The 23,948-nt window shown below is 39.3% G+C and overlaps 3 protein-coding genes and 1 non-coding gene across 13 annotated transcripts in view; 2 read left to right on the top strand and 2 right to left on the bottom strand.

Moving 5' to 3' along the window:
• The window catches only part of GFM2 (GTP dependent ribosome recycling factor mitochondrial 2), a 45,888-nt gene extending 42,709 nt beyond the window's left edge, over nucleotides 1-3,179 (bottom strand). The window contains exon 1 of the mRNA XM_003810463.3: nucleotides 3,042-3,179. The gene's annotated coding sequence lies outside the window, so the exon portion shown is untranslated. The remainder of the gene's footprint in view (nucleotides 1-3,041) is intronic.
• Nucleotides 3,180-3,327: 148 nt separating this feature from the next.
• NSA2 (NSA2 ribosome biogenesis factor) lies at nucleotides 3,328-13,011 on the top strand. Of its 2 annotated transcripts, none has more exons than XM_003810473.6 (6): nucleotides 3,328-3,467; nucleotides 5,035-5,222; nucleotides 5,318-5,468; nucleotides 6,730-6,909; nucleotides 9,961-10,153; nucleotides 12,703-13,011. In XM_003810473.6, exons 1-6 carry the CDS (start codon nucleotides 3,465-3,467, stop codon nucleotides 12,768-12,770), a joined length of 783 nt encoding a protein of 260 aa, XP_003810521.1. In that variant the 5' UTR covers nucleotides 3,328-3,464; the 3' UTR covers nucleotides 12,771-13,011. The 2 variants fall into 2 exon arrangements, with proteins under 2 accessions (XP_003810521.1, XP_034815842.1); XM_034959951.3 differs by lacking the exon at nucleotides 12,703-13,011 and adding an exon at nucleotides 8,413-8,521 and having other exon boundaries at nucleotides 9,961-10,088.
• Nucleotides 13,012-13,827: 816 nt separating this feature from the next.
• FAM169A (family with sequence similarity 169 member A) overlaps nucleotides 13,828-23,948 on the bottom strand; it is a 92,816-nt gene continuing 82,695 nt past the window's right edge. For all 9 annotated transcript variants that reach the window (XM_003810466.7, XM_034959945.3, XM_008962825.5 and 6 more), the window contains 2 exons: nucleotides 19,030-19,233; nucleotides 13,828-18,107 (listed from right to left, as the gene is read on the bottom strand). In XM_003810466.7, the coding sequence (XP_003810514.2) occupies nucleotides 17,559-18,107; nucleotides 19,030-19,233 (753 nt within the window). In that variant the 3' untranslated portion in view covers nucleotides 13,828-17,558. The remainder of the gene's footprint in view (nucleotides 18,108-19,029; nucleotides 19,234-23,948) is intronic.
• On the top strand, nucleotides 15,395-15,499 carry LOC112439891 (U6 spliceosomal RNA). Its single transcript, XR_003028121.1, has one exon. It is a non-coding gene; the product is annotated as a U6 spliceosomal RNA (small nuclear RNA).

Below are 23,948 nucleotides of genomic sequence, written 5' to 3'. Positions count from 1 at the left end.
TTAGCTACCAAAAATTCAATGCATCATTCAGAAAATGAAAATTCTGATTAAATATGAGAAATATGGTTTTTAGGTTTAAAATGTCCCTTATTTGTCAATGTAATGTTTAAAGAAAGATATGGCGATACAGTAGAAATCAACTTATTGAAATTACAAAACATTGTATCAACCAAAATGCATTGTTATGTAAATGTATAGAATTAAGCATAAAAAGCTAAGCATCCACATATTAACTTGGTAATTTCTAATTGGCAGTAAAATTTATTGATTCATTTGTATACTCTGATTTTCCTACCATACCATGTAAAAACTAAATCATGTAAAAAATATATAAAAGCAAGTCCTCTTCCTCTCTGATTATAGAAACTAAGCATCTTTAGTTTAAAAACATTTGCTAAATATTCACTATGTTTCAAGTACAATATCAAAGCTATTAGAAATATAAGGACGCAGCTGAGACTGGGGATGCTGGGGAGACAGACAGACCATGTTAAACCAAGCTTGTCCAACCCGTGGCCTGCAGGCCACATGCGGCCCACGATAGCTTTATATGCAGCCCAACATAAATTCGTAAACTTTCTTAAAATATTATGAGTTTTTTTTTTACTTTTTTTTAGCTCATCAGCTATTGTTAGTTATCATTAGTGTATTTTATGTGTGGCCAAAGACAATTCTTCCAGTGTGGCCCAGGGAAACCAAAAGATTAGACACCCCTGTGTTAAACCATTGTGATCCATATGTTATTAAGATATGTGAAACCTCATTACTACTCCTAAGTCTGTTCTTTTCTGGATCTTAGCTAAGAAACATTCACTACTCTTATTTAGAAAGTCATCTAATACTTACATTTGATTTCCTAAATATATTTGAATCTGTTCCCTTTGTTGTTGTTTTTTTTTTTTTTTTTTTGAGACAGGGTCTTGCCCTGTCACCAAGCCTGGAGTGCGGTGGCTTGATCTCAGCTCCCTGCAACCTCTGCCTCCTGGGTTCAAGCGATTCTCCTGCCTCAGCCTCCCGAGTAGCTGGAACTACAGGCATGTGCCACCACACCTGGCTACTTTTTGTATTTTTAGTAGAGACGGGGTTTCGCCATGTTAGCCAGACTGGTCGTGAACTCCTGACCTCAAGTGATCTACCCACCTCGGCCTCCCAAAGTGCTGGGATTACAGGCGTGAGCCACCATGCCTGGCCTTGAATCCATTCCCTTTTCATTGGTAATGCCAAAGTTCAGGGCCTCATAGTCTCTCCACAGTTGTGACTGTAATAGACATTTAATAGACATTTTCCTCTTCTTTAACTCAGTGGTTGTCAATAAAAAGATAATTTGCACAACCCAGCCCTCCCCCGCCCAAGCCTATTCGTTCCCATTTATTCAACAAGAATTTACTGTGTGTCTGCCTACCCACTGCTTTCTAGGTATCAGCGTTAATGCAGTGAAAAAAAGACAACAATCTCTGCCCTCATACTGCCTCTACCGTAGTCAGGGGATACAGACAACAAACAAAAGTAACGAATACAATACATAGTCTCTCCCATGATGATAGGGTGCTGTAGAGAAGAATGAAGCAGGAAAGAGGAATTGGGACAGTTAGAACTGTAAGTAAAGAGATCAAGGAAGGCATTCAAACAGTGACATTTAAGCAAAGACCTGAAGTAGATGAGGGAGGAAATTCAGGGGATTGAGGGACGGCGGGGAGGGGCACATTAAAGGCAAAGAGATTATATAACGTACTGTACCTAAAATATACAAATGCTAGTTACTATTTCTGGTTTTAAAGAGAATGATGAGATCACCTTAGAAAATGGAGCCTTAAAAAACTGCTTCAAAGGCCGGGCTCGGTGGCTCACGCCTGTAATTCCAGCACTTTGGGAGGCCGAGGCAGGTGGATCACCTGAAGTCAGGAGTTCGAAACCAGCCCGACCAACATGGTGAAACCCCGTCTCTACTAAAAATACAAAAATATTAGCTGGGTGTGGTGGCGAGCGCCTATAATTCCAGCTACTTGGGAGGCTGAACCAGGGGAATCGCTTGAACCCGGGAGGCAGAGGTTGCAGTGAGACGAGATGGCGCATTTGCACTCCAGCCTGTGCGACAAGATTGAAACTCCGTCTCAAAACAAAACAAAAACTGCCTCAAAGCCGGGCGCTGTGGCTCAAGCCACACTTTGGGAGGCCGAGGCGGGTGGATCGCTCGTACCCGGGAGTTCGAGACCAGCCTGGGCAACACGGTGAAACCTCATCTCTACAAAAACTACAAAAATCAGCCAGGCTTCGTGGCGCGAGCCTGTAGCTCGCTACTTTTGAGGCTGAGGTCGGAGGATCGCTTGATCCCGGGAGGTCGAGGCTGCGGTGAGCCGAGCTCGCGCCCCTGCACTCCAGCCTGGGCGACTGGGCGAGATGCCGTCTCAAAATACCCATAAAAACAAAAACAAAAACAAAATACTGCCTCAAATACAAGCACTAAGAATTAATGAAAGTATTCTTTTGGTACAGTTCTTTTTGTTCATCAACTGAATCACGCTGCAAGCTGTGAAGTAATTAAGGGAACTTCTGCAACTGTGCAGTAAAAGGGTAAACCTGGCAGTGTATTTAAGTAGACGTACTTTCTGGTAGTTAATTACTTCTTGACACTAGGGGGCCACTAAATACAAGTCCACTCAGCATTTGATTCGGTGCACCAAAATGCCTCAGAAATTTCTGGAATCAGTCCTGTACCTCCAAAAAACCAGAATGTTATCTTCTTCTTTTCTAACAGCTGCAAAGGCCCAGTAGTTCCATTTTTCTGTACACTAAGTTTTCATTCCTCAGTATCCTTCACAATCATGCACACATTACACAGAGTGACCGGAACAAAGATGAGTCGACTTCGCCGAATGATAGAGAAAAACTTCCATACTGAGCGAACACCGAGGGGAGTCCGGAGGCCCTGTTGTCCTCCTCCGTGGCTGGCTGTGTCCGTCGCAGCCTGAAAGGTCAGCGGTACCCAGCGCTGTGACAGGGTCACAGGCGCGCGATGTCTCACAGCTCGGAGCAGTACTCACCTGGCATTAGGCCGCGTGCCGCAGGCCAGCTCTCACCGCTGGGCTGTTGAAGCAGGAGGCGCGAGCCGCGCCAAAGTCTGCAACGGCCTCAAGTCTCGACGCCAGCCTAGGCAAAAGGCAATGTATCTAAACGAAAAGAAAATAGGCTTTCTCCGCTCTACCGCCTCGGGCAGCCACACCTCCACACTTCCGGCGGTGTACCGGCCAAATGCCGCCTGCCAGCAACTTCCGTCCTCCTAGCTAAAAGCGGAAAACAGAGGCTCGGAACCGCTGCGTGGTTCTTGCTCTTCACTCGGCCGTTTTAAAGGGTGACCCTTTCCTGTCCCGGCCTGCGTGGCGTGGGCTTGTGGGTCTTTGAGACCCGAAAATTGAGAGCGTTTTCGCACTCCAGGGGCTGCTCCTGGCGGCTCTGCGGCCGTCACCATGGTAAGGAGGATGCCTCGGACGCTCGCGACACACAGCGTCTGAGTTAGTGGGACCTGAGGACTCTGGGGCGCTGGGGTAGGGGGTGAGTGGTGGTAGGCGGAAATGAGAACTGCCAAGAGAAAAGGATGGTAGACCCGTGGGGTGGGCTCTGAGGAGTGGAAACAACTTCACATTCGAGACACAGACGGTATTTGCCAGAACACAAGCTTTGGAGCAAGATTTTACTCTGTCCTGTTTTCTTTTTTCTTTTTGATCCACCGCTAAGACTCCTAAAAATTCCTGATTTCACCACAAGCGTGGTTATCAGCCCCAGAGCCTAATGGGAATATGGTTGTGCCTTGTACAATCTTAGATGTCAGTCCCGCTCCCTTCATTTTACTGCTGAGGAAACTGAAGGCGTCCTTGCCAAAGACCAGACAGCTAATGAATTGCGAAGCCGGGCTTAACGGCCCAGATCTAACTGCCAGGTCCTTTCTCTTTCTGTTACGTCTCTATAATCTGCGTTTCTTTGCAAAATGGCATTCCATACACCCTTCATGTGATGGCTGCAAAGTTTATGTGATAGCAGTTGGTAGCAGCACACCTTGTTGGTTGTTACTTAACATTGCTCTCTGTGCTGGAGTTGGCTTTGTTATCATTTTTATTTTTGCAGCCTTAAAATACGAATAGATTCCGCCTGGCCGCGTGTTTAAAACGTGTCTAAAATGCAAAAAGCATCCCATACATTGCTGGTGAAAAGAAAAATAATGCACTTTTGGAAAACGGTCTGGCAGTAAACACACGTCCACATGAAGACTTGCATGCAGTTGTTTATTGCAGATTTATTCGTAATCACCCAAAACTGGGAACAACCCTGATACCTATCATCTGGTCAGCGGGTAAACAGTGGTGTATCCATACAATAGCATACTACTCAACAATAAAAAGGATTGAAGTTCCTATACCTGCAGCAAATTGGGTGAATCCCAAAAGCAAGAAACCAGATTCAAAAGGCTATGTACTACTGTTGATCCCTGTTTCAGTCTGGGAAAGGCGAAACTGTAGGGATAGGTATCAAACTGAGAGTTGGGAAAGAGGATTGACTTAAAAGTTACATAGGGAATTTTAGGGGGAAATGGAAATTCTCTGTATTTTGATTGTGGTGGTTACAGAACTGTGTAGTTAGGAAAAACTTAGAACTGTATACCTAAAAAGGACAGGTTTTACTGTGTGTAAATTATGCTTCAATAAAACTGACTTAAATTTTTTAAATGTGAAATGAAGGTGTTATTAAAAAAGCAAATTATGTCAAGGAAAAAAGATACTGTAATCAGTTCATCCCTTTTGTGGTCCAGTAGATTTTGGACCACTCCCTAATGAGATTATTAGAGATGTAAGTCCTGATGCCTCATATCATTCAAGACCAAAATTTAACTTACATCATGTGAATAAACTTAATGGTGCAAGAATCATTTAAGTAAGTGAACATTTGGATGAAACAGGGTCTTTGTGCTATGTAAAAGAAAGCATTTTAGAATAATTGTCAGTACTTTAAAAAATTAAAATAATATTTCTTCCATCATTATAGCCACAGAATGAATATATTGAATTACACCGTAAACGCTATGGATACCGTTTGGATTACCATGAGAAAAAGAGAAAGAAGGAAAGTCGAGAGGCTCATGAACGTTCAAAGAAGGCAAAGAAAATGATTGGTCTGAAGGCTAAGCTTTACCATAAACAGCGTCATGCTGAGAAAATACAAATGAAAAAGACGTAAGTGGTCTCATTTATTTGTCATAACAAGTTAACATCTTTTGAGTAATCATTATTAAAACAGATAATCTTGAATCTTTTTTCCTTCTTGGTAGTATCAAGATGCATGAAAAGAGAAACACCAAACAAAAGAATGATGAAAAGACACCACAGGGAGCAGTACCTGCCTATCTGCTGGACAGAGAGGGACAATCTCGAGCTAAAGTACTTTCCAATATGATTAAACAGAAAAGAAAAGAGAAGGCGGTAAGCAATAACAATTGAAGTCTTTGTTTTGTTTAGGAGAATTACTTAAATTCAAATTTGGGGTTCTTGTTTCTCGGTTTAATTTCAAACATGAAGTACAGCTGTTATTCCCATTATTTAGATGTTGAAGTCTTTGTAAATTTAATTAAAAACTTGCTTTCTCATCATAAGGTTTTAAAATTTAAGTTTTAAAAAAAATTTATTAGAATGCCATATGAAATTTAAAAGCTGGTAAGGAGTGAATTTCAAATTCAATATTTGTCTTCCTGTTTGAAAACCCACAGTGCTATGCAGTCATAAAGAAAAATACAAATGCTTCTTATTTGTGCTGCCCTGTAGTGCCAAACTTGGTTAAAAAGTAGAATGGTGGAAAACTCCCTGAGTTGTCACAAAAAATGTGGCTTTTTAAAACACCTGTAAATAGATTAGCAGAAATCCAGATAAAAGAATATGCAGTATTTATATTTAAAGAATTATTTTTACTGCCTTACACTATTTCAGTTTTTTCATAGAATTTGCACTCAAGGGAGGCATAAAACATCTGGTGAGGATTTTGTCTTGCTAGTGATTACAGATCCATCTCGGGAAGAAATACAGAGACATATTAAGAGGTGGAAACACTCTTCCAGTGTTATGCTATTAAACATTAGTAAACACATATACTGCTTATAGAAGTCACTATCGGCTGGGCACCGTGACTCACGCCTGTAATCCCAGCACTTTGGGAAGCCAAGGCAGGTGGATCACCTGAGGTCAGGAGTTCAAGACCAGCCTGACCAATGTGGTGAAACCCCACCTCTACTAAAAATACAAAAATTAGCTGGGTGTGGTGGTGTGTGTCTGTAGTCCCAGCTACTCGGGAGGCTAAGACAGGAGAATTGCTTGTACCCAGGAGGCGGAGGCTGCACAGTGAGCCAAGATTGTACCACTGCACTCCAGCCTGAGCAACAGAGCGAGACTCCATCTAAAAACAAACAAAAAAAAATCACCACCACATTACAGGTTTCTTACCCATAACACAGCATTAAGATTTTTAGCTTAAGCCAACCATTTATTTAACATACCCATGATATATAAACTTGTTCTGTTTAATTTGCAGCTTATGAGACAATACAGACCTCTAGAAGACGGTTGAGCCAAAAATGTGTTGATGGTCAAGCAAAAAAAATAGATCTATTACTTTGTACAACTAAAACATATTTGACTTATTCTCATTGTCCTTTAATAACAATATAAACTTTTAACTGTGGCATATTTTTAGGGAAAATGGGAAGTCCCTCTGCCTAAAGTACGTGCCCAGGGAGAAACAGAAGTATTAAAAGTTATTCGAACAGGAAAGAGAAAGAAGAAGGCATGGAAGAGAATGGTTACTAAAGTGTGCTTTGTTGGAGATGGCTTTACAAGAAAACCACCTAAATATGAAAGATTCATCAGGCCAATGGTAAGTCCTTAGAAGAGTGTAATGACCGAAATATTAGTTCACTTTGTTAAATCGGATAAAGAACATTATCATTTCCTGAAATTCTTTAAATTGATGTGGAACAGGTTGAAAGATATTTTTATGCAATTTCTGTTATTTTAAGTTATTGACAGAAGTTATTTAGTACTTTTTCCACTAGTCAAAAATCTTTAGCCCAGTGCGGTGGCTCACACCTGTAATCCCAGCACTTTGGGAGGTTGAGGTGGGTGGATCACCTGAAGTTAGGAGTTCAAGACCAGCCTGGCCAATGTAGTGAAACCCTATCTGTACTAAAAAATACAAAAAATAAGCTGGGCGTGGTGGCGGGCGCCTGTAATCCCAGCTACTAGGGAGGCTGAGGCAGGAGAATCGCTTGAACCTGGGAGGCGGAGGTTGCAGTGAGCTGAGATCACGCCATTGCACTCCAGCCTGGGCAAGAAGAGCAAAAATCCGTCTCAAAAAAAAAAAAAATCTTTTCAGCTTCGTGAGAGATTTGAAAAAGTAGTATCATAAGACATTGTCAGTGAATTCTGACTTTTAAACATGACATATTAGAATCTTCATTTTCCACAGTCATATTTTCCTCATTGAACTAGTGATCTACAATATGCCTGATATTGTCTAGGTCTCAAAACACTTCTTGTCTTTGACAGCAGTTCGAAAACCTGAGTAGGACTGTTTTATAAGAGTCAATTCCAGTTTGATAAGGAAAGTATCTAAATGCTCTTGAAAATCATTGAAAAGCCGGGCGCGGTGGCTCACGCCTGTAATCCCAGCACTTTGGGAGGCCTGATGCAGGCAGATCACGAGGTCAGGAGATCAAGACCATCCTAGCTAACACTGTGAAACCCCATCTCTACTAAAAAAAAAAAATACAAGAAATTAGCCGGGCATGGTGGCGGGCGCCTGTAGTCCCAGCTACCTGGGAGGCTGAGGCAGGAGAATGGCGTGAACCTGGGAGGCAGAGCTTGCAGTGAGTGGAGATCATGCCACTGCACTCCAGCCTGGGGGACAGAGCAAGATTCTGTCTCAAAAGAAAAAAAAAAGAAAAAAAAAGAAAATCTTTGAAAAAAGGAAGATAACTTAATATAGCTTAATTTCTGTTGAAGGCAGCAATAGTAATGTGACCCCAAACTTCCCCACCCCTGGGGAGAAACATAGTTGAAGATATATTTTTGCAAAATCCCTTCAAAGAGACTGAACTATTCTCCCAGTTAGATACACAGCCTCAAAAAAACCAAGTATCAGAGAGAGGAAAGTTGCAACATGCCAAAATCCTAGTGTTCAACCTGAGTAATTTTTTTTTTTTTTTTTTGGGACGGAGTCTCCCTCTGTAGCCCAGGCGGGAGTGCAGTGGCACGATCTCGGCTCACTGCAAGCTCCGCCTCCCGGGTTCTCGCCATTCTCCTGCCTCAGCCTCCCGAGTAGCTGGGACTATAGGTGCCCGCTACCACGCCCGGCTAATTTTTTTGTATTTTTTTGTAGAGACGGGGTTTCACCGTGTTAGCCAGGATGGTCTCGATCTCCGTGATCCGCCCGCCTTAGCCTCCCAAAGTGTTGGAATTACAGGCATGAGCCACCGTGCCCGGCCAACGTGAGTAATTTTTAATAGATTAAAATATTGGCAAATAGCCTGTTTCTGTAAATAAAGTTTTAATGGAACACAGTCACGCCTGTTCATTTACATATTGCATAACCCCTACCCCTAGAATTGAGCAGTTGCAACAGAGGCCATATGGCCTGACAAAGCCTAAAATGTTTACCTATTGGGTTCTTTACACAAAATGTTTGCCCACCCCGGATTATATCATGGACTCGACTTGTTTTGGTTTCATATTCATAGTCTGAATATATTTTGGTAGCCTTAACAGTTCTACAGGGAGAGAATATACAAGTCAGGCTATTCTAGGTTTTCTGTAGTTTCACAGATTTGTCATTATAATCAGATGGCATCCTGAATGGTGTCAGTTTCTTACAAGCTTGATTAATGAGTCTGTTACTAAGAAACTGATTTAGTGATTTTTCCCCCCATCCCCATGCACACAAAAATCAAGACTGCAAAATGTTGTGACGTTTAAAGTACTACACCCTAAAAGACCTTATTAGGTTGACTGGGTGACTCCATAACCAGTTTCTGTAACAAAGACTCCTCTGGGCCTCCTCCAGTCTCATATTACCATCAACCTAAAGAAAGCTGACAATCCACTCCTTTTTTCATCATGGAAGGTAGCTGAGGTATATAAAGACTTGGAATCAGGATATTAAGGTTTGAGTCTGTTTACCACTCACCATTTAATCTGGAAACAAGTCATTTAACCTGCTGATCCTTGTTACATCATTCGAAAACAGAGGAGAGGAGATGTGTTTGTTGTGAGGTTATTGTGTTTAAGTGAGCCAGTTGTGAGCTAGCATAGTGGCCTGGTATATATAAAGTCCTTAGTAAGTCTAAGTGGTAGATGACTAGACAGTAAAAATCTGAGTATGTTGCTAGGTAGCTATTACAGGGTGAAAAAAAAAAAACTTTTCAGAGGCTAGCTGTGGTGGCCTGTAATCCCAGCACTTTGGGAGGCTGAGGTGGGTGGATACATTGAGAGCCCAGGAGTCCAAGACCAGCAGGCAACATGGCGAAACCCCATCTCTACCAAAAAAAAAAAAATTAGCTAGGCATGGTGGTGCGTGCCTGTAGTCCCAGCTACTCGGGAGCCTGAGGTGGGAGGATGTCTTGAGCCCAAGAAGTCCAAGCTGCAGTGAGCCAAGATCACGCCATTGCACTCTGGCGTGGGCAACTGGGCAAGACCCTGTCTCAAAAGAAAAAGAAATTCTTAAGTATCTGTGTGGGTGTTTTCCCCACATATTTATACTGTAACCACCAGCTTTTTACTCTGTAAAACATATTTTGTTAGCTTCTTTAAGATGACATTATTCAACCATAGTTTTTTGGAGATGGTTGAAAAAGATAAGCGAAAACGACCACTACTCATCACTGTTAACATTTTGGACGTAAACATTCTTATGTTGTGTTTGACTTACTAGGGCTTGCGTTTCAAGAAAGCCCATGTAACACATCCTGAACTGAAAGCCACCTTTTGCCTACCAATACTTGGTGTAAAGAAGAATCCCTCATCCCCACTGTATACAACTTTGGGTGTTATTACCAAAGGTACTGTCATTGAAGTAAATGTGAGCGAATTGGGCCTTGTGACGCAAGGAGGCAAAGTTATTTGGGGTAAGTGAATTTTTGAATACAGGGCTGCTGTGTTCTGCAGTACTAATAGAAATACTATTCAAGTTGATGTATTAATAAAATATACAGCAAATTTTTTTAATGCAGTAGAGCTAAAACATTGTAAATCAGATGTAAATATTTAGTAAAAAATACTTTATAGAAAAAGTAGTTATAAATACAATTGTTTTAAAATTTAGCTTACTGGTTTTAGTTACATAAGGTGTAATACATTCTGCTAGATTTATTTTGATCCTTTTTAGCCAGGCACGGCAGCTCACGCATGTAAATCCCAGCACTTTGGGAGGCTGAGGCGGGTGGATCACCTGAAGTCAGGAGTTTGAGACCAGCCTGGCCAACATGGCAAAACCCCATCTCTACTAAAAATACAAAAAAATCAGCCGGGTGTGGTGGCGAGCACCTCTAATCCCAGCCACTTGGGAGGCTGAGGCAGCAGAATCACTTGAACTCAGGAGGCGGAGCTTGCAGTGAGCTGAGGTTGTGCCACTGCACTCCAGACTGGGAGACAGAGCAAATCTCCATCTCAAAAAAAATTTTTTTAACCTTTTTAATAAAAATTATTATAAGGGAAGCAGATGCAAAGTTATAACTAAGAAATAGTGTAAGAAAATAGAATAAATTAACCATGAGCAGAGGAAGGGAGGCATATATCAAACATATTTTAAAAGTGAGGTCAGCTTACATGAAGTATTAGCCAATGACTAAAGATGTCTTCCGTAAGAAAAAATTTCTTTTGCCGCAACTTTATATTATGTAAATACTTCTTATATTTACATGCTAACATTAAGAGAAAATACCTATTAAATTTAAAGAAATAGAACTATCTGTCCCACGTAGGTAAACTGATCATTGAAACTGCCAGGAGCGGTGTCTCAGCCTGTAACCCCAGCACTTTGGGAGGCTGAGGCGGACAGATCATCTGCAGTCAGGAGTTCAAGACCAGCCTGGCCAACATGGTGAAACCCCATCTCTACTAAAAATACAAAAATTAGCCAGGTGTTGTGGCCCACACCTGTGATCCCAGCTGCTCCAGTGGCTGAGGCAGGAGAATCGCTTGAACCTGGGAGGTGGAGCTTGCAGTGAGCTGAGATCATGCCATTGCACTCCAGCCTGGATGACAGAGCGAGACTGTGTCTCAAAAAGTAATAATAATAATTGAAAGTGATTTAACACAGTTTAGTTCGTTCTGTTAATTCCCATTAACAGGTCTCAGAAATCATGTAGAAGCTTCCAGGCTCTAAAAAGCCCCCTCGCTATCTGGGCGCAGTGGCTGACACCTATAATCCCAGCACTTGGGGAGGCCGAGGCAGGCGGTTCACTTGAGACTGGAGTTGGAGACTAGCCTGGCCAACATGACAAAACCCCGTCTCTACTAAAAATACAAAACAATTAGCCAGGTGTGGTTGCGGGTGCCTGTAATTCCAGCTACTCGGGAGGCTTGAGGCAGGAGAATCACATGAACCTGGAGCTTGCAGTGAGCTGAGATCATGCCACTGCACTCCGGCCTGGGAGACAGAGCAAGCCTCCATCTCAAAAATAAGTAAAATAAAAATATTTTGATCCTTTTTAATAAAAATTCTTTATTACAAGGGAAGCAGATGCAAAGTTATAACTAAAAAAAATTGTAAAAAAAAAAAAGAATAAATTAACCATGAGCCAAGGGAGGCATACAACATATAATCACACTAGATCAGTAATAATTAATTAAAACAGAAATGTGTCATGCAGTAATTTTAAACGCCCTCATTTGCTTATTTTCTACCTTTAGTACCCAGATCCAATTTCTTTGAAAGGGAAGAATATACGCTACAACTTCTTCAGTCATTGGTTTATACTTCATGTCAGCTGACCTCAGTTTTAAAATATGTTGTTACCTTGACTTGAAACTCATTTGAAACTTGATACATTTTCCAGGAAGAATTATGTGAAAAAGTGACAATGCTCAGGTCAATCCACAAAAGCCTGTTAATGCAATGTACTAATAACATGGAGCTGGCCATTATTTGCAAAAACACTACTTGTATGAAAATTGTATTCAGAACTCAAATTTGTCCTTAAATGATTGAATTTTGTAAAATCTCATTTATCCTTTATGGTTCATTTCTTATTTATTGAAAGTGGTAATTAGAAATATTTTAGGCATGGCTGGGCGCAGTGGCTCACACCTATAATCACAGCACTTTGGGAGGCCAAGGCAGGCGGATCATTTGAGCTCAGGAGTTCGAGCCCAGCCTGGGCAACATGGCAAAACCACATCTCTACAAAATACAAAAACAAAAAAATTAGCCAGGCAGTGGCGTGTGCCTGTGGTCCCAGCTACTCGGAAGACTGAGTGAGGAGAATCGCTTGAGCCCAGGAGGCAGAGGTTGCAGTGAGCCAAGATCACGCCACCACACTGCAGCCTGGGGAATAAGAGTGAAACCCTGTATTAAGACAAAAAGAAAAAAAAAGGCAAAAGTTATATTCTTTAAAATTAATTTTTATTAGCTAACAACCCTCCCTTTTCCCTTTTTTGGTTTTGTTTTCCTTAGGAAAATATGCCCAGGTTACCAACAATCCTGAAAATGATGGATGTATAAATGCAGTCTTACTGGTTTGACAGCAATTTCATATATAATTATTGAGGACTACACACCAATTGAAGAAACTGCCATTACTGTGATGTTTCTGAATACTACCAAACAGCCATACATGTCTGCAATGAAGAGATTTATTAAATTGTAAACATTAAAGTGGCCCAGTTTTATAAATGGTCTTTATTTTGAAATATGCTTTGACCCCATGTTCATAAAACTGAATGATTGAAAAAAAGCAAATATACAAATATCCTACTTCATCAATATCTGCATTTGTGAGTGGGTATTCAGCAATTTCCTGAAAAAACCACCAGTGTTCATTGAAAATGCCTTTCAAAAAGGTTAATACACAATTATGTGTCTGAGAATTTAACTGAAGTATCTTCTACCTCGTTAATCATTAATCCTAAAAAAGGTAGCATTAATACAGATGTTAAGTTTATAGTGTTTGTTTACACTACATGTGAGAAGACACTAAAAAAGTTCAGAAATCTTAGAGAAATCTTTTCACCTGTGAAATCCAGTACAGCAAAGGTCTAGTGAATTCACATTCTAAACATTTTTTTCATCTCATTTACCATGTATAATAATACCTACTTGGCACTATTTTCTACTTGAATCATGAAAATGAAAAAAATATACTAAAGTCTTTGTACTCTCTTAGCATTTTCTGTATTCTAAACAATATATTTATACTTTCAGAATAGTATTAAGAATTAGTTTAAGTAACTCCAGCTAAGTTTTAAAAGGAAAAAGAAGACTGCACTGATTCCCTGAGGAGAAATTTATTTGCAGTTACTTAGATGATGTAAAAAGGTAAGGATTTACGGTTGTAACTTGGTGAAAGCACTTTTGTGATCTGTTATATGTTGTGGTTTTAAGGATGGCAGTATATTACATTAATCTATAATCCCCACATTGTTTTAAATTATTTTTTTTTAAAGAAGTCTGTCTTCAGAGTACAACCAATGTGATTAATTGTGCCTTTAACAAAGTCATTCAATGTCTAAACAAATTCAGTATCTGAAACATCTTCATGAGGAAAACTGAAGGAAAAGAATTTAAAAACACAGACCAGGAAACAATCACAAAATATAGGTTTAATTACTACTTTTAAACTTAAAAAAAAATAAAAACCAAGAAAACAAACATAGGTACTCCAGTAAGACTTGCTACTCTGAATAATGTAACATTTTTTCTAAGTTCTATAAATATATACTGGAAGTTTTAGAACACATACAGACGTTTAGGAAAAGAAAGGCTAGTTCCTTGGAAATGACGATCCAGGATGATACAATCACTTGATGACAGAAGGTAAGCCTTTCTTACAATTAGATTTTAGCAGATAATTTTGCCACTAATATAAATGGGTGATGTGTGGATCACAAGTTCTAGAAGGCGAATAAAAATACTGACTCCAGGTAATTTCTGGATACTACAAAAATGAAGTTTGCTTGTTTTTTTTAGAACCAAAAATACTATCTTGTAAGGTACAAAGAAAGCTTGATATTAAGTATGAAAACATAAGCATAACATTTGTAACTAATCACACCCATGAAAGACTAGATGACACCTGAAACATTTTTCAAAATACTGTAACACAGATGAGTAATATTAGTATAAATTTTTTATGTACATTAAGATCTGTTTCAGTTTGCTGGTGTGACCAAACCTTAGAAGGTAATCCCAAGGGATAAAGCAGAACATAAGAGCAGATATTTAGATATTAGTACAGGCTCAATTTGATGCAATCATAAACCTTCAAGATTTCTAGTCACTGAAACCCCATTGTAGGTAGTGTTCTGGAGTCTGCTATAAGTAAATCTTTAATGACTAGATGTTTTCCTTACCATCTACACTGAATGGAAATACCATGAATATAGACACATTTTAAGTAGAAGACTGACGTTCTAAATCATGCTGTTTGATTTTATAAAAAATCATAATAGACCCTCTCACCTTTAAAAGTTGTAGAGGAGCTTTATAATAAATTCTTAAATATACTAATTTCTGTGATGTCTAGCAATTGAATAATTTAAACTTGAAAGAACTAAAATACTGCTAATAACCATCTGCTTTATATTACACAAGGAAATATACACGTATGTACATAAAAAGTGAACTCCCTTCACAAATAAGTTCACAAAGGACTATGTGTAATGTGACTGGACATTCAACAACTAGACTAGCCGGTTGAAATCACATTTTCAGTCCTCTGTAATTGTGAAATTTTTTCTAATGCCTTGCAAAAACTACAGATAACTGATTAAGTTCATGTAGGTTCCTTATTGAAGATAAATTGTGGTATAAATTCTATACTCAAGTTACTGAACATGAGAGTTAGGTTTTTCCAAGTGATCTAACTTTTCCCTCTATAATCTATAAACCCCAAAATAACAATTTCTGTCAGAGATAATCTGTAACAGAAGTGTTCTTGTGTGCTGAACAAAAAACTTCTAAATTGTTTACAATTCACTTACTGTTTAACCCAAACAAGTTTAACAAGAATAAGTTTATACTGTTAGCCCCCAATGGTCATATATGATTAATAAACATTTTTTGTAAACTCAACTATATTCACACATCAAGAGTTGAGCCAGTGAGCTCAATCTTTAAAAAACTACACTTGTCTAAAGAAAGTCTTTTAGTGCTCACTTCGGCAGCACATATACTAAAATTAGAACAATACAGGGAAAATTAGCATGGCCCCTGTGCAAGGATGACACAAATTCATGAAGCGTTTCCATGTTTAAAATAATTTGAAAAGAAAGTATTTTAAACAAACCCAAGTAAAAATAAAATATCTACAAGTGTTTTCAAATCTAAGAAATGAAACATGTAAAGATTAAGAATTTACTGAATCTTAACAGAATATTTCCCTTTGTGATATTGACAGAAGTTTCTCATAAAATGTACAAAACAGCATAAATGTTTGGTAGATTCACTAATAGTAGTCATACTTTTTTTTTTACTTAGTATTAGCATTTGTTGAAAAAATAAATGGCCAAAGTGCTTTAATTTTCATTTAGAATGAAATAATCTGGCTTACCTTTGACTAATTAAAGAAAATATAGGGTAATACAATTGTTCAAAATCTAACACAAATAGGAGCGTTTACTATTTTTGTCTGCTTTAAGATTTTAACTTAACTAATTAGATCGAAAATACCAACATCCCCAAACAAAATTTACTGACCTGACATCAGCTTACTATAGACTGAATAAACTTTCAACATCAGTCCTTAGCTACCTCAAATAATGACACAAAGTCTTAATGTTTCTTTTGCATAAGGATCAAGATCAAGCTATTTTTAAAACAATTTAAATGGTCTCAAAACATTCTCCAACTTAAGTGCAAATTTCAGTACACATAATATTTCCAAAGAGTAGAACTTTTTAGATTATCTTTGGATTCTAATAACCATTTTGTCCATTTTTAAATAAATTACAAAAAATAACAGTTCAGTGTTTTTTTTCTTCAAATTTTCCTAGGCCTTTGTTATGGCAACACAATATACACTTAACAGGCCAGCTTGCAACCAGTACTCAGTACAAATCAAAGGATGATTGAAGCCTCCAATATGATTGAAGCCCTTGTAACCACAGCTCCCCCAAAGGCAGTTTACCCCTGCCATATAGGTCTAACACTGGGGGCAGTTTTACCCCTGCCATATAGGTCTAACATTGTGGGGTGCACCTCCAAACCTACCCAAAAATGGACATCAAGGGCATAAGCCGGCAGGCAGGAAGATCTGTTGATTGGAGAATCACTCCATGAGTTACAGAAGTAGATGAAAGCTGTGGGGGAATATAAATAAGACTGTAGAATTAGGGAGGTGGCAAGATTTAAGGAGATGCCTTAGGAAGGAGCCTCATACTTCTGAAATATAGATGTTAACTGGGTTGGGATAAAAGTAAAATCTCCAGCTTAATTTATCTATCTGATCAGGACCAGAAGTCCAAATTAAACCATGTCTCCAAAGTATAGTTGTGATTTTTACCTGATTAAAGGTGAAAGTGAAGTCTAAACTTCTAGGCGTCTGCACATATGCAGACAAAAAAAATTACAGCAAACTAATACTTCAAATGAAATTTTAAATAATTAGTCCCCACATGCCACAGTTAAATCCCTGACAGTACTGTTAACATCAGATGATAGAATCAATCAGAAACAGATTTTATGTGTACCTTTCCATAGATAGTGAAGTCAAAGGAAAAAACTGCATCTATATCTAGGATTAAGAGGCCAAAACCAAAATATCTTCATGAACCTTTGACCGTAAGTTTCTGTTTTTGTGCTCTCATTTACTTGAAGTTATATTTTTTCTAATTTATTGACACTTATTTTTGTTTAGGCATGCCTACATTTAAAAAAATTGGTGATTAGTTTTGAAATTTAAAACTTCTAGAACCCTCACCAAGTTTTACTATTAAAACCCTTAGTATAAAAGATTTCTGTGATCCTTATAAGTAATGGAAATCCTACTACTTTCACAGCTTTTTAATTATATTTTTGAAATAATGGTCAGATGTACCACCTGATAAAGAAAATATAATATGATCTGGTTTCCCAAAATTGAAACATGGTTAATAAAAATAAAAAATTGCATTTACCAAAAATAGCCTGAAAAATTAAAAACAATGGTGAATTCTACGTTCTAAAGGGAAGCAAAAAACTGCATAGTAAATAAGTTCAAATTGAAATTTTGGAAATTTTTGTCCTGTGCCTCATGCTGTTTATTAATTACCATATTTTAAAAACAACAACTATGTTACAAAGAAGAGGATTTATCATCCACTTTTCTTCTTCCTTCAGGTCAGCTTAGCTTTCTTCTTAGCAGGTCCTTTATGCCCTTTGGCCTTTCTTCTTAAATTCCGCCTGTCTACCACAGGCACTTCCACTTCTATTTCCTCTGAGCTGCTATCCACAGCTTTTTCTGCCGATTGTGTAAACTGATCCAGTTGCTCGGAAGATGCTTCAGACTGCTCCTCTGACTGATTCTTCTGTCCTGCATTCTGTGAAAATGGCACGTCTTCAAGTTCAACCTCTATCAAAGAACTCTGAGGAAGAGCAGTAGATGTTTCCTGGGGCTCAGATACCCCCTCCTCACCCTGGTCTTCCAATGAGGAAGTAGTATTAGGAGACAAATTCTCAGAGACCGGTTCTTCGGAAAATTCAGCTATCACAGAGTTTGGAAAACCACCATCAGATCGTTCTTCATTTGACATAGTAGCAACATTGTCTGAACTCCCAAGATGTGCTTTCTTTCTTGGAAGTAGGGACAATTTCTCTTCCATGTGCCCCTTTTCATCAGATGTGCCTTCATCCATCAACATTTCTGAGTCAGGTATACGTGGGGTCTGAAAATTAAAAACCTGGTCAACAAATAAACTTGTACTACAGTTCTAAAAATAAATTCACAGGCTCTAATATGCAGTGACACTGAACTACAATTTAATTCGGTATTCATTACTCAAAATCGAGTATTTTTTTGAATTTCTGTTCTGCTAAATGTGTATATATTCTGAATACAACTCAATTTCTTCAAAATTGTGTCACATGGTAATTTTAATACTAAGTTATTACTTTGAGGATATAATGAAATAATTATTTCATAATTAAGACACATTAAGCTTCATATCAAGATTCTTTAAAACCATGAATCAACTCAGTTTTTTTAGTTTCCTGGTGTTACTGGAGCCAGAACCAAAAATACCTTGGGACTTCACTGTGCTACCACACTAAGTTTGACTACGATTTCATTAGATAAGTTAGGGCAATGGAAGTTTTATTCTTTTACTTAGGTGAGACACTAATAATGCCATACAACAGTTTTTTAGCCATAAGTTGTAATATTCAAAAGTAACAAAATTAAATTTCTTTTAAAATACTCCAACAAGTTTTTTCCCCCACTAACCTAATCTGTCTGCCTAATTAAAACAAATATAAATTACTGTTTTGGTCATAGTCTATGTAACAAATATAGGTACTCAAATATTTGGTAAATAATGCTTTATCCAATTTTCTAAGCATTTCCTAACTACAAAGTATTAAAAGTAATAAAACTCATTTTGTTACCACATATCAGATATGAATAAGGTGATTATTTGAATTTATAGAATATTACTGATTTTCTTATAATATCAAATCTAGTATAAAAGTTAATCTTCCTAAAGCACTGTACATGTAAAGGTGGAAGCAAATATATATACCATGCACCCTCCTCGCTAATGTCACCAACACTGGTAAACTTTATTAAAAAATAGCTCATTGCCCCCTTACCTTATCTGGTGCATCTACCTCAGGGGGTTTTGAAGATTCTACCACCAGTGGAACAAGATTTGTAGAGTCTTCACTGGAATTAAAAGGCTGCAATTTTAATTCTTCATCTAAAACTTCACTAGTGGAGTCTTCCTCTTCTGTTATAAGTGAGGTCTTAAGAGAATCGTCCATTATCTCACCATTCATAGGCTCTAATTCAGATTCCTACACCATGAGGAGAGAGGGAAAAAGTAAGGACATGATTACAAACTAACTTATTTGTCATGCATGACGGGTCCCTTCTCAGTGCCTACCTATCCTACACCAAGACTCAAATTTACATTATAGGACATGGGTTAAAGAACAGTCTTACTGGGGGAAGGAGGAAACTCATAAGGCAGGATCAGCAAAATAAAATAATCCTGAGTACCCCGCACTCCCACTGCTCTTAAGGAAAGATGGGGCAGGACCAGGATGCTCTGTGGACACACAGTGTGGGTCGGAGATTCAATGAAAAGACCCTACCCACTTGTTGTTCCTCCTTCTTAGAGGGCAATCATGGAAAGAACTTTTTCAGGAAAAAGGCACCAGACAGAGTATAGACTTGACGCTAGCTCTTTACATAACACCAGCTGTTCAGCATCTGGAATCTTTGGGGCCTATGGGAAATTACAGTTTTCTGTGCCAGAGGTAGGAAGCACTACCAGTCTTATGGGAAGTTCAGTTTGGGTGCTGCATCTTGCTGGGAGGAGAGAGCCCTAGTCTCAGTCAACACCAGGGTCATTTCTGAACAGTCCTGCTCCTTGCATATCATTAAAGTATGGAAATGCTATTTGATAACATGAACTCTCCAATTTCTAAAATTCTCCCAATGTTTATCCATTTACTTCTATTTAATATCAAGTATTTCTAATCCTGACATTCTAATAATTAAGGGGAATTTTATTACCATTATTAAAATTATAAAACTGATGCACTCAAGTGTTCACAAATAGATTTGACTTTGTGTAGGACCCCTAAAAGCATATCAAGGAAATTTTTCCAAAAGAGAAATCACGGATTTTAATTTTTCTATAGTAAAAAATTTATTAAATTGTTCTAAAATAAAAATTGCCTATAAAATATCTATTTTATTATATCATATGATACACAGAATAGAGTTCACACAGAAGGTAATATAAAGCTCATATAAATGACCAGAGTGGGAGAGAGATATAAATCTAGAGTTACTGGTCATTCCCATAGATAAAACAGTTGAAGTCATGAGATCGGATGTATTTTCAAAAAAGAGAAAATGAACCAAAGTTCAGAAAATCAAGGACTTTTTCTAGAGTGTCCACAATAAGGGGGAAAAGGCAAGTAGGAGAAGAGTCAAAAAATAAAAATAATACTTCAGAGACAGAAAAACCAAGAAACCAGCATGGCCAATATGGTGAAACCCCCTCTCTACTAAAAATATAAAAATTAGCCAGGCATGGCGGCACTCGCCTGTAGTCCCAGCTACTTGGGAGGCTGAGGCAGAATAGCTTGAACCCAGGATGCAGAGGTAGCAGTGAGCCAGAGAGATCATGCCACTGCAGTCCAGCCAAAGGAGACAGAGCAAGACTCGTCTCAAAAAAAAAAAAAAAAAACAAAAAACCAAAGTGCAATAGTGTTATAAAGTGAGGAGACTAGAGAACTTCAGGAAGAGAGGGTAATCAACCCAGGCTAAAAAAAAAAAAAAAAAAAAAAAAAATTAGGCTGGGCCACGGTGGCTCACACCTGTAATCCCAGCACTTTGGAAGCCAAGGCAGGTGGATCACAAGGTCAGGAGTTCAAGACCAGCCTGGCCAAGATGGTGAAACCCCATCTCTACTAAAAATACAAAAATTAGCTGGGCATGGTGGCAGGCGCCTGTAATCCCAGGTACTCGGGAGGCTGAGGCAGAGAATTGCTTGAACCTGGGAGGTGGAGGTTGCAGTTAAGCCTAGATTGCACCACTGCATTCCAGCCTGGGCAACAGAGCGAGACTCCGTCTCAAAAGAAAAAAAAGAAAAAAAACCCCACAAATACGTATTTCCATAAACATCTAGATGCATACAAATCCTGTTTTTAAAAAATATGTGCTTTTCTTTAACTTCCTATATGTGCTTTTTTTCATTTTCCCAATTTTCTACAATAAAAGTACCATTTAAAAATATAGTTTCCAGCCAGGGGCCGTGGTTTATGCCTGTAATCCCAGCACACTGGGAGGCAGAGGGGAGAGGATCACTTGAGGTCCAGAGTTCAAGACCGGACTGGCCAACATTGGCAAAAACCCCATCTCTACTGAAAATACAAAAATTAGCCTGGCATGGTGGCACATGCCTAATTCAAGCTACTTGGGAGGCTAAAGCATGAGAATCGCTTAAACTCAGGAGGTGGAGGTTGTAGTGAGCTGAGTTCGTGCCACTGCACTCCAGCCTGCGTGACAGAGAATCTGTCTCAAAACACACACACACGTATGTATATATATAGTTTCCTATCAAATAGTGGGATAAGGACATGAATAGATAATTCTCAAAAGAAGATATACAAATGGCCAACAAACATGGAAAAATGCTCAACATCACTAATTGTGATGGCTAATACTGTCAACTTGATTGGATTGAAGGATGCAAGGTATTGTTCCTGAGTGTGTCTATAAGGAGATAACCATTTGAGTCAGTGGACTGGGAGAGGCAGACGCACCCTCAATCTGGGTGGGCACCATCTAATCAGCTGCCAGCATGGCCAGAATAAAAAGCAGGCAGAAGAACGTGGAGAGATTAGACCAGCTTAGCCTCCCAGCCTACGTCTCTCTCCTGTGCTGGATGATTCCTGCCCTCAAACATCAGACTCCAGGCTCTTCAGCTTCAGGACTCAGACTGGCTTCCTTGCTCCTCAGCTTGCAGACAGCCTATTGTGGGACCTTGTGATCATGCAAGTTAATATTCCTTAATAAACTCCCCTTTATATATACATCTGTCCTATTAGTTCCATTCCTCTAGAGAACCCTAACAGGCTTTGGTACCAGGAGTGGTTCTAGAGGAACAGAATATTAAGGATGGAGTTCTTTCATAGGTTTTGGGGTTTCTGAAGTTGGCTCCTTAATATGATCAGACACCAAAATGCTAAGGACTCTACTTCTAATAGTACGGAGAACACTGATAGTCTTTGGCATGAACTGTTTAGAGTTATGCAAAATAAATGCATTTGACACTCCTGATACACCGCTCGTGAGAGGGAAGAAGTTTGGTGACTCTAAACATAATACCTTCGACCATATGGAGAACCAAGGAACATAATGAAGTTAGTTGGCTGCTCCTAAGTTCACTGGACAAAGTGATGAAAGACAATGATGAACTCAGGAATTCTAACTCCTGGCTTCAAAAGCAGATACTCGCTTTAAAAGCCCCAAGTGAGAGTCTTATCTCCTGTAGACAAAGAGCTGAAATTGTGGAAAATCAGACACAACCTCTTATCATGTAAGTGGCTGACCTGCAACGAAAGGTGCATGCACAGCCTCGCCAGGTGTCTACTCTTAAAGTGAGGGCCCTGACTGGAAAAGAATGGGACCCTGCAACTTGGAATGGGGACATGTGGGAGGACCCTGATGATGCTGGGGACACAGAGCTTGTAAACTCTGATGAGCCTTTTTGCCAGAAGAAACAGCTTCGCCATCCCCAGTAGTGGTAACATCACCTCAGGAGAGGAGAAACAGCCCTGTTTGCTTCTAGACCTATAACTGGACTAAAGTCCCGGTGGCCTCCTAGAGGTGAAATTCAGAGTGTGACCCACAAGGAGGTGTGCTATACTTGAAAAGAACAGCTAGAGTTTTCTAATTTATATAAGCAGGAATCTGGAGAACAGGTGTGGGAATGGATGTTAAGGGTGTGGGATGATGGTGGAAGGAACACAGAGTTGGATCAGGCTGAATTTATTGATTCGGGCCCACTAAGTAGGGACTCTGCATTTAATGTTGCTGCTCAGGGAGTTTAAAAAGGTTCTAATAGCTTGATTGCTTGGTTAGCTGAAATACGGATTAAAAGATGGCTCACTCTGAGCGAGCTGGAAATGCTGATCTCCTTTGGTTTAATGTAGAGGAAGAGATCCAAAGGCTTAGGGAGATTGGGATGGTGGAGTGGATTAGTCACTTTAGACCTACTCATCCCAGCTGGGAGGGTCCAGAAGATATACCCTTGACCGATGCTTTGCGAAAGAGATTTGTGAGGGCAGCATGTTAATCTTCAAAGAGCTCTATGATTACTCTTCTCTGTATGCCAGATCTAACAGTGGGAACTGCAGTCACTCAACTACAAAATTTAGAACGGGAATAATTGGATCCTGACGTGGCAGAGGCCAAGTGGGAGCACTCAACCATCAAATGCAAGGTGGGCGAGCTACCATAATGGACCGCAGAGGCAAAGCAGCAATCAGAATAATCTGACTTGTGTACAGCTTTTGCACTGGCTAATTAATCACAGTGTTCCCAGAAGTGGAAATGATAGGAAGCCTACTGAATTCCTACTTAATTCATATAAGTGGAAAACTTCCAGGTCGAGTGGACAAAAGCCTAATCTGAATTATTAAAAAAAAAAAAAGAGAATCACAGCCCCTCAATTTCCAGACTTGAGCCACTTTATAGACCCAGAACCCCTTGAATGAAACCCCTTGAGGAAGGACCCCACTACAGTAGAGACAATTTATGCTGTGAATCTTTCTCCCATCCTTCCCCAAGGAGACCTCTGGCCTTTTACCAGGGTAACTGTGCACTGGGGAAAGGGAAATGATCAGACATTTCATGGACTACTGGACACTGGCTCTGAGCTGACGTTGATTCCGGGGGACCCAAAACGTCACTGTGGTCCTCCAGTTAAAGTAGGGGCTTATGAAGATCAGGTAATCTAATGGAGTTTTAGCTCAGGTCTGACTTACAGTCG

The sequence above is a fragment of the Pan paniscus genome, chromosome 4 (assembly GCF_029289425.2).
Source record: "Pan paniscus chromosome 4, NHGRI_mPanPan1-v2.0_pri, whole genome shotgun sequence".
Taxonomy (NCBI): Eukaryota; Metazoa; Chordata; class Mammalia; order Primates; family Hominidae; genus Pan; species Pan paniscus.
The sequence above is the reverse complement of the archived record's forward strand: the minus strand, read 5'-3'. Positions and strand labels throughout refer to the sequence as shown.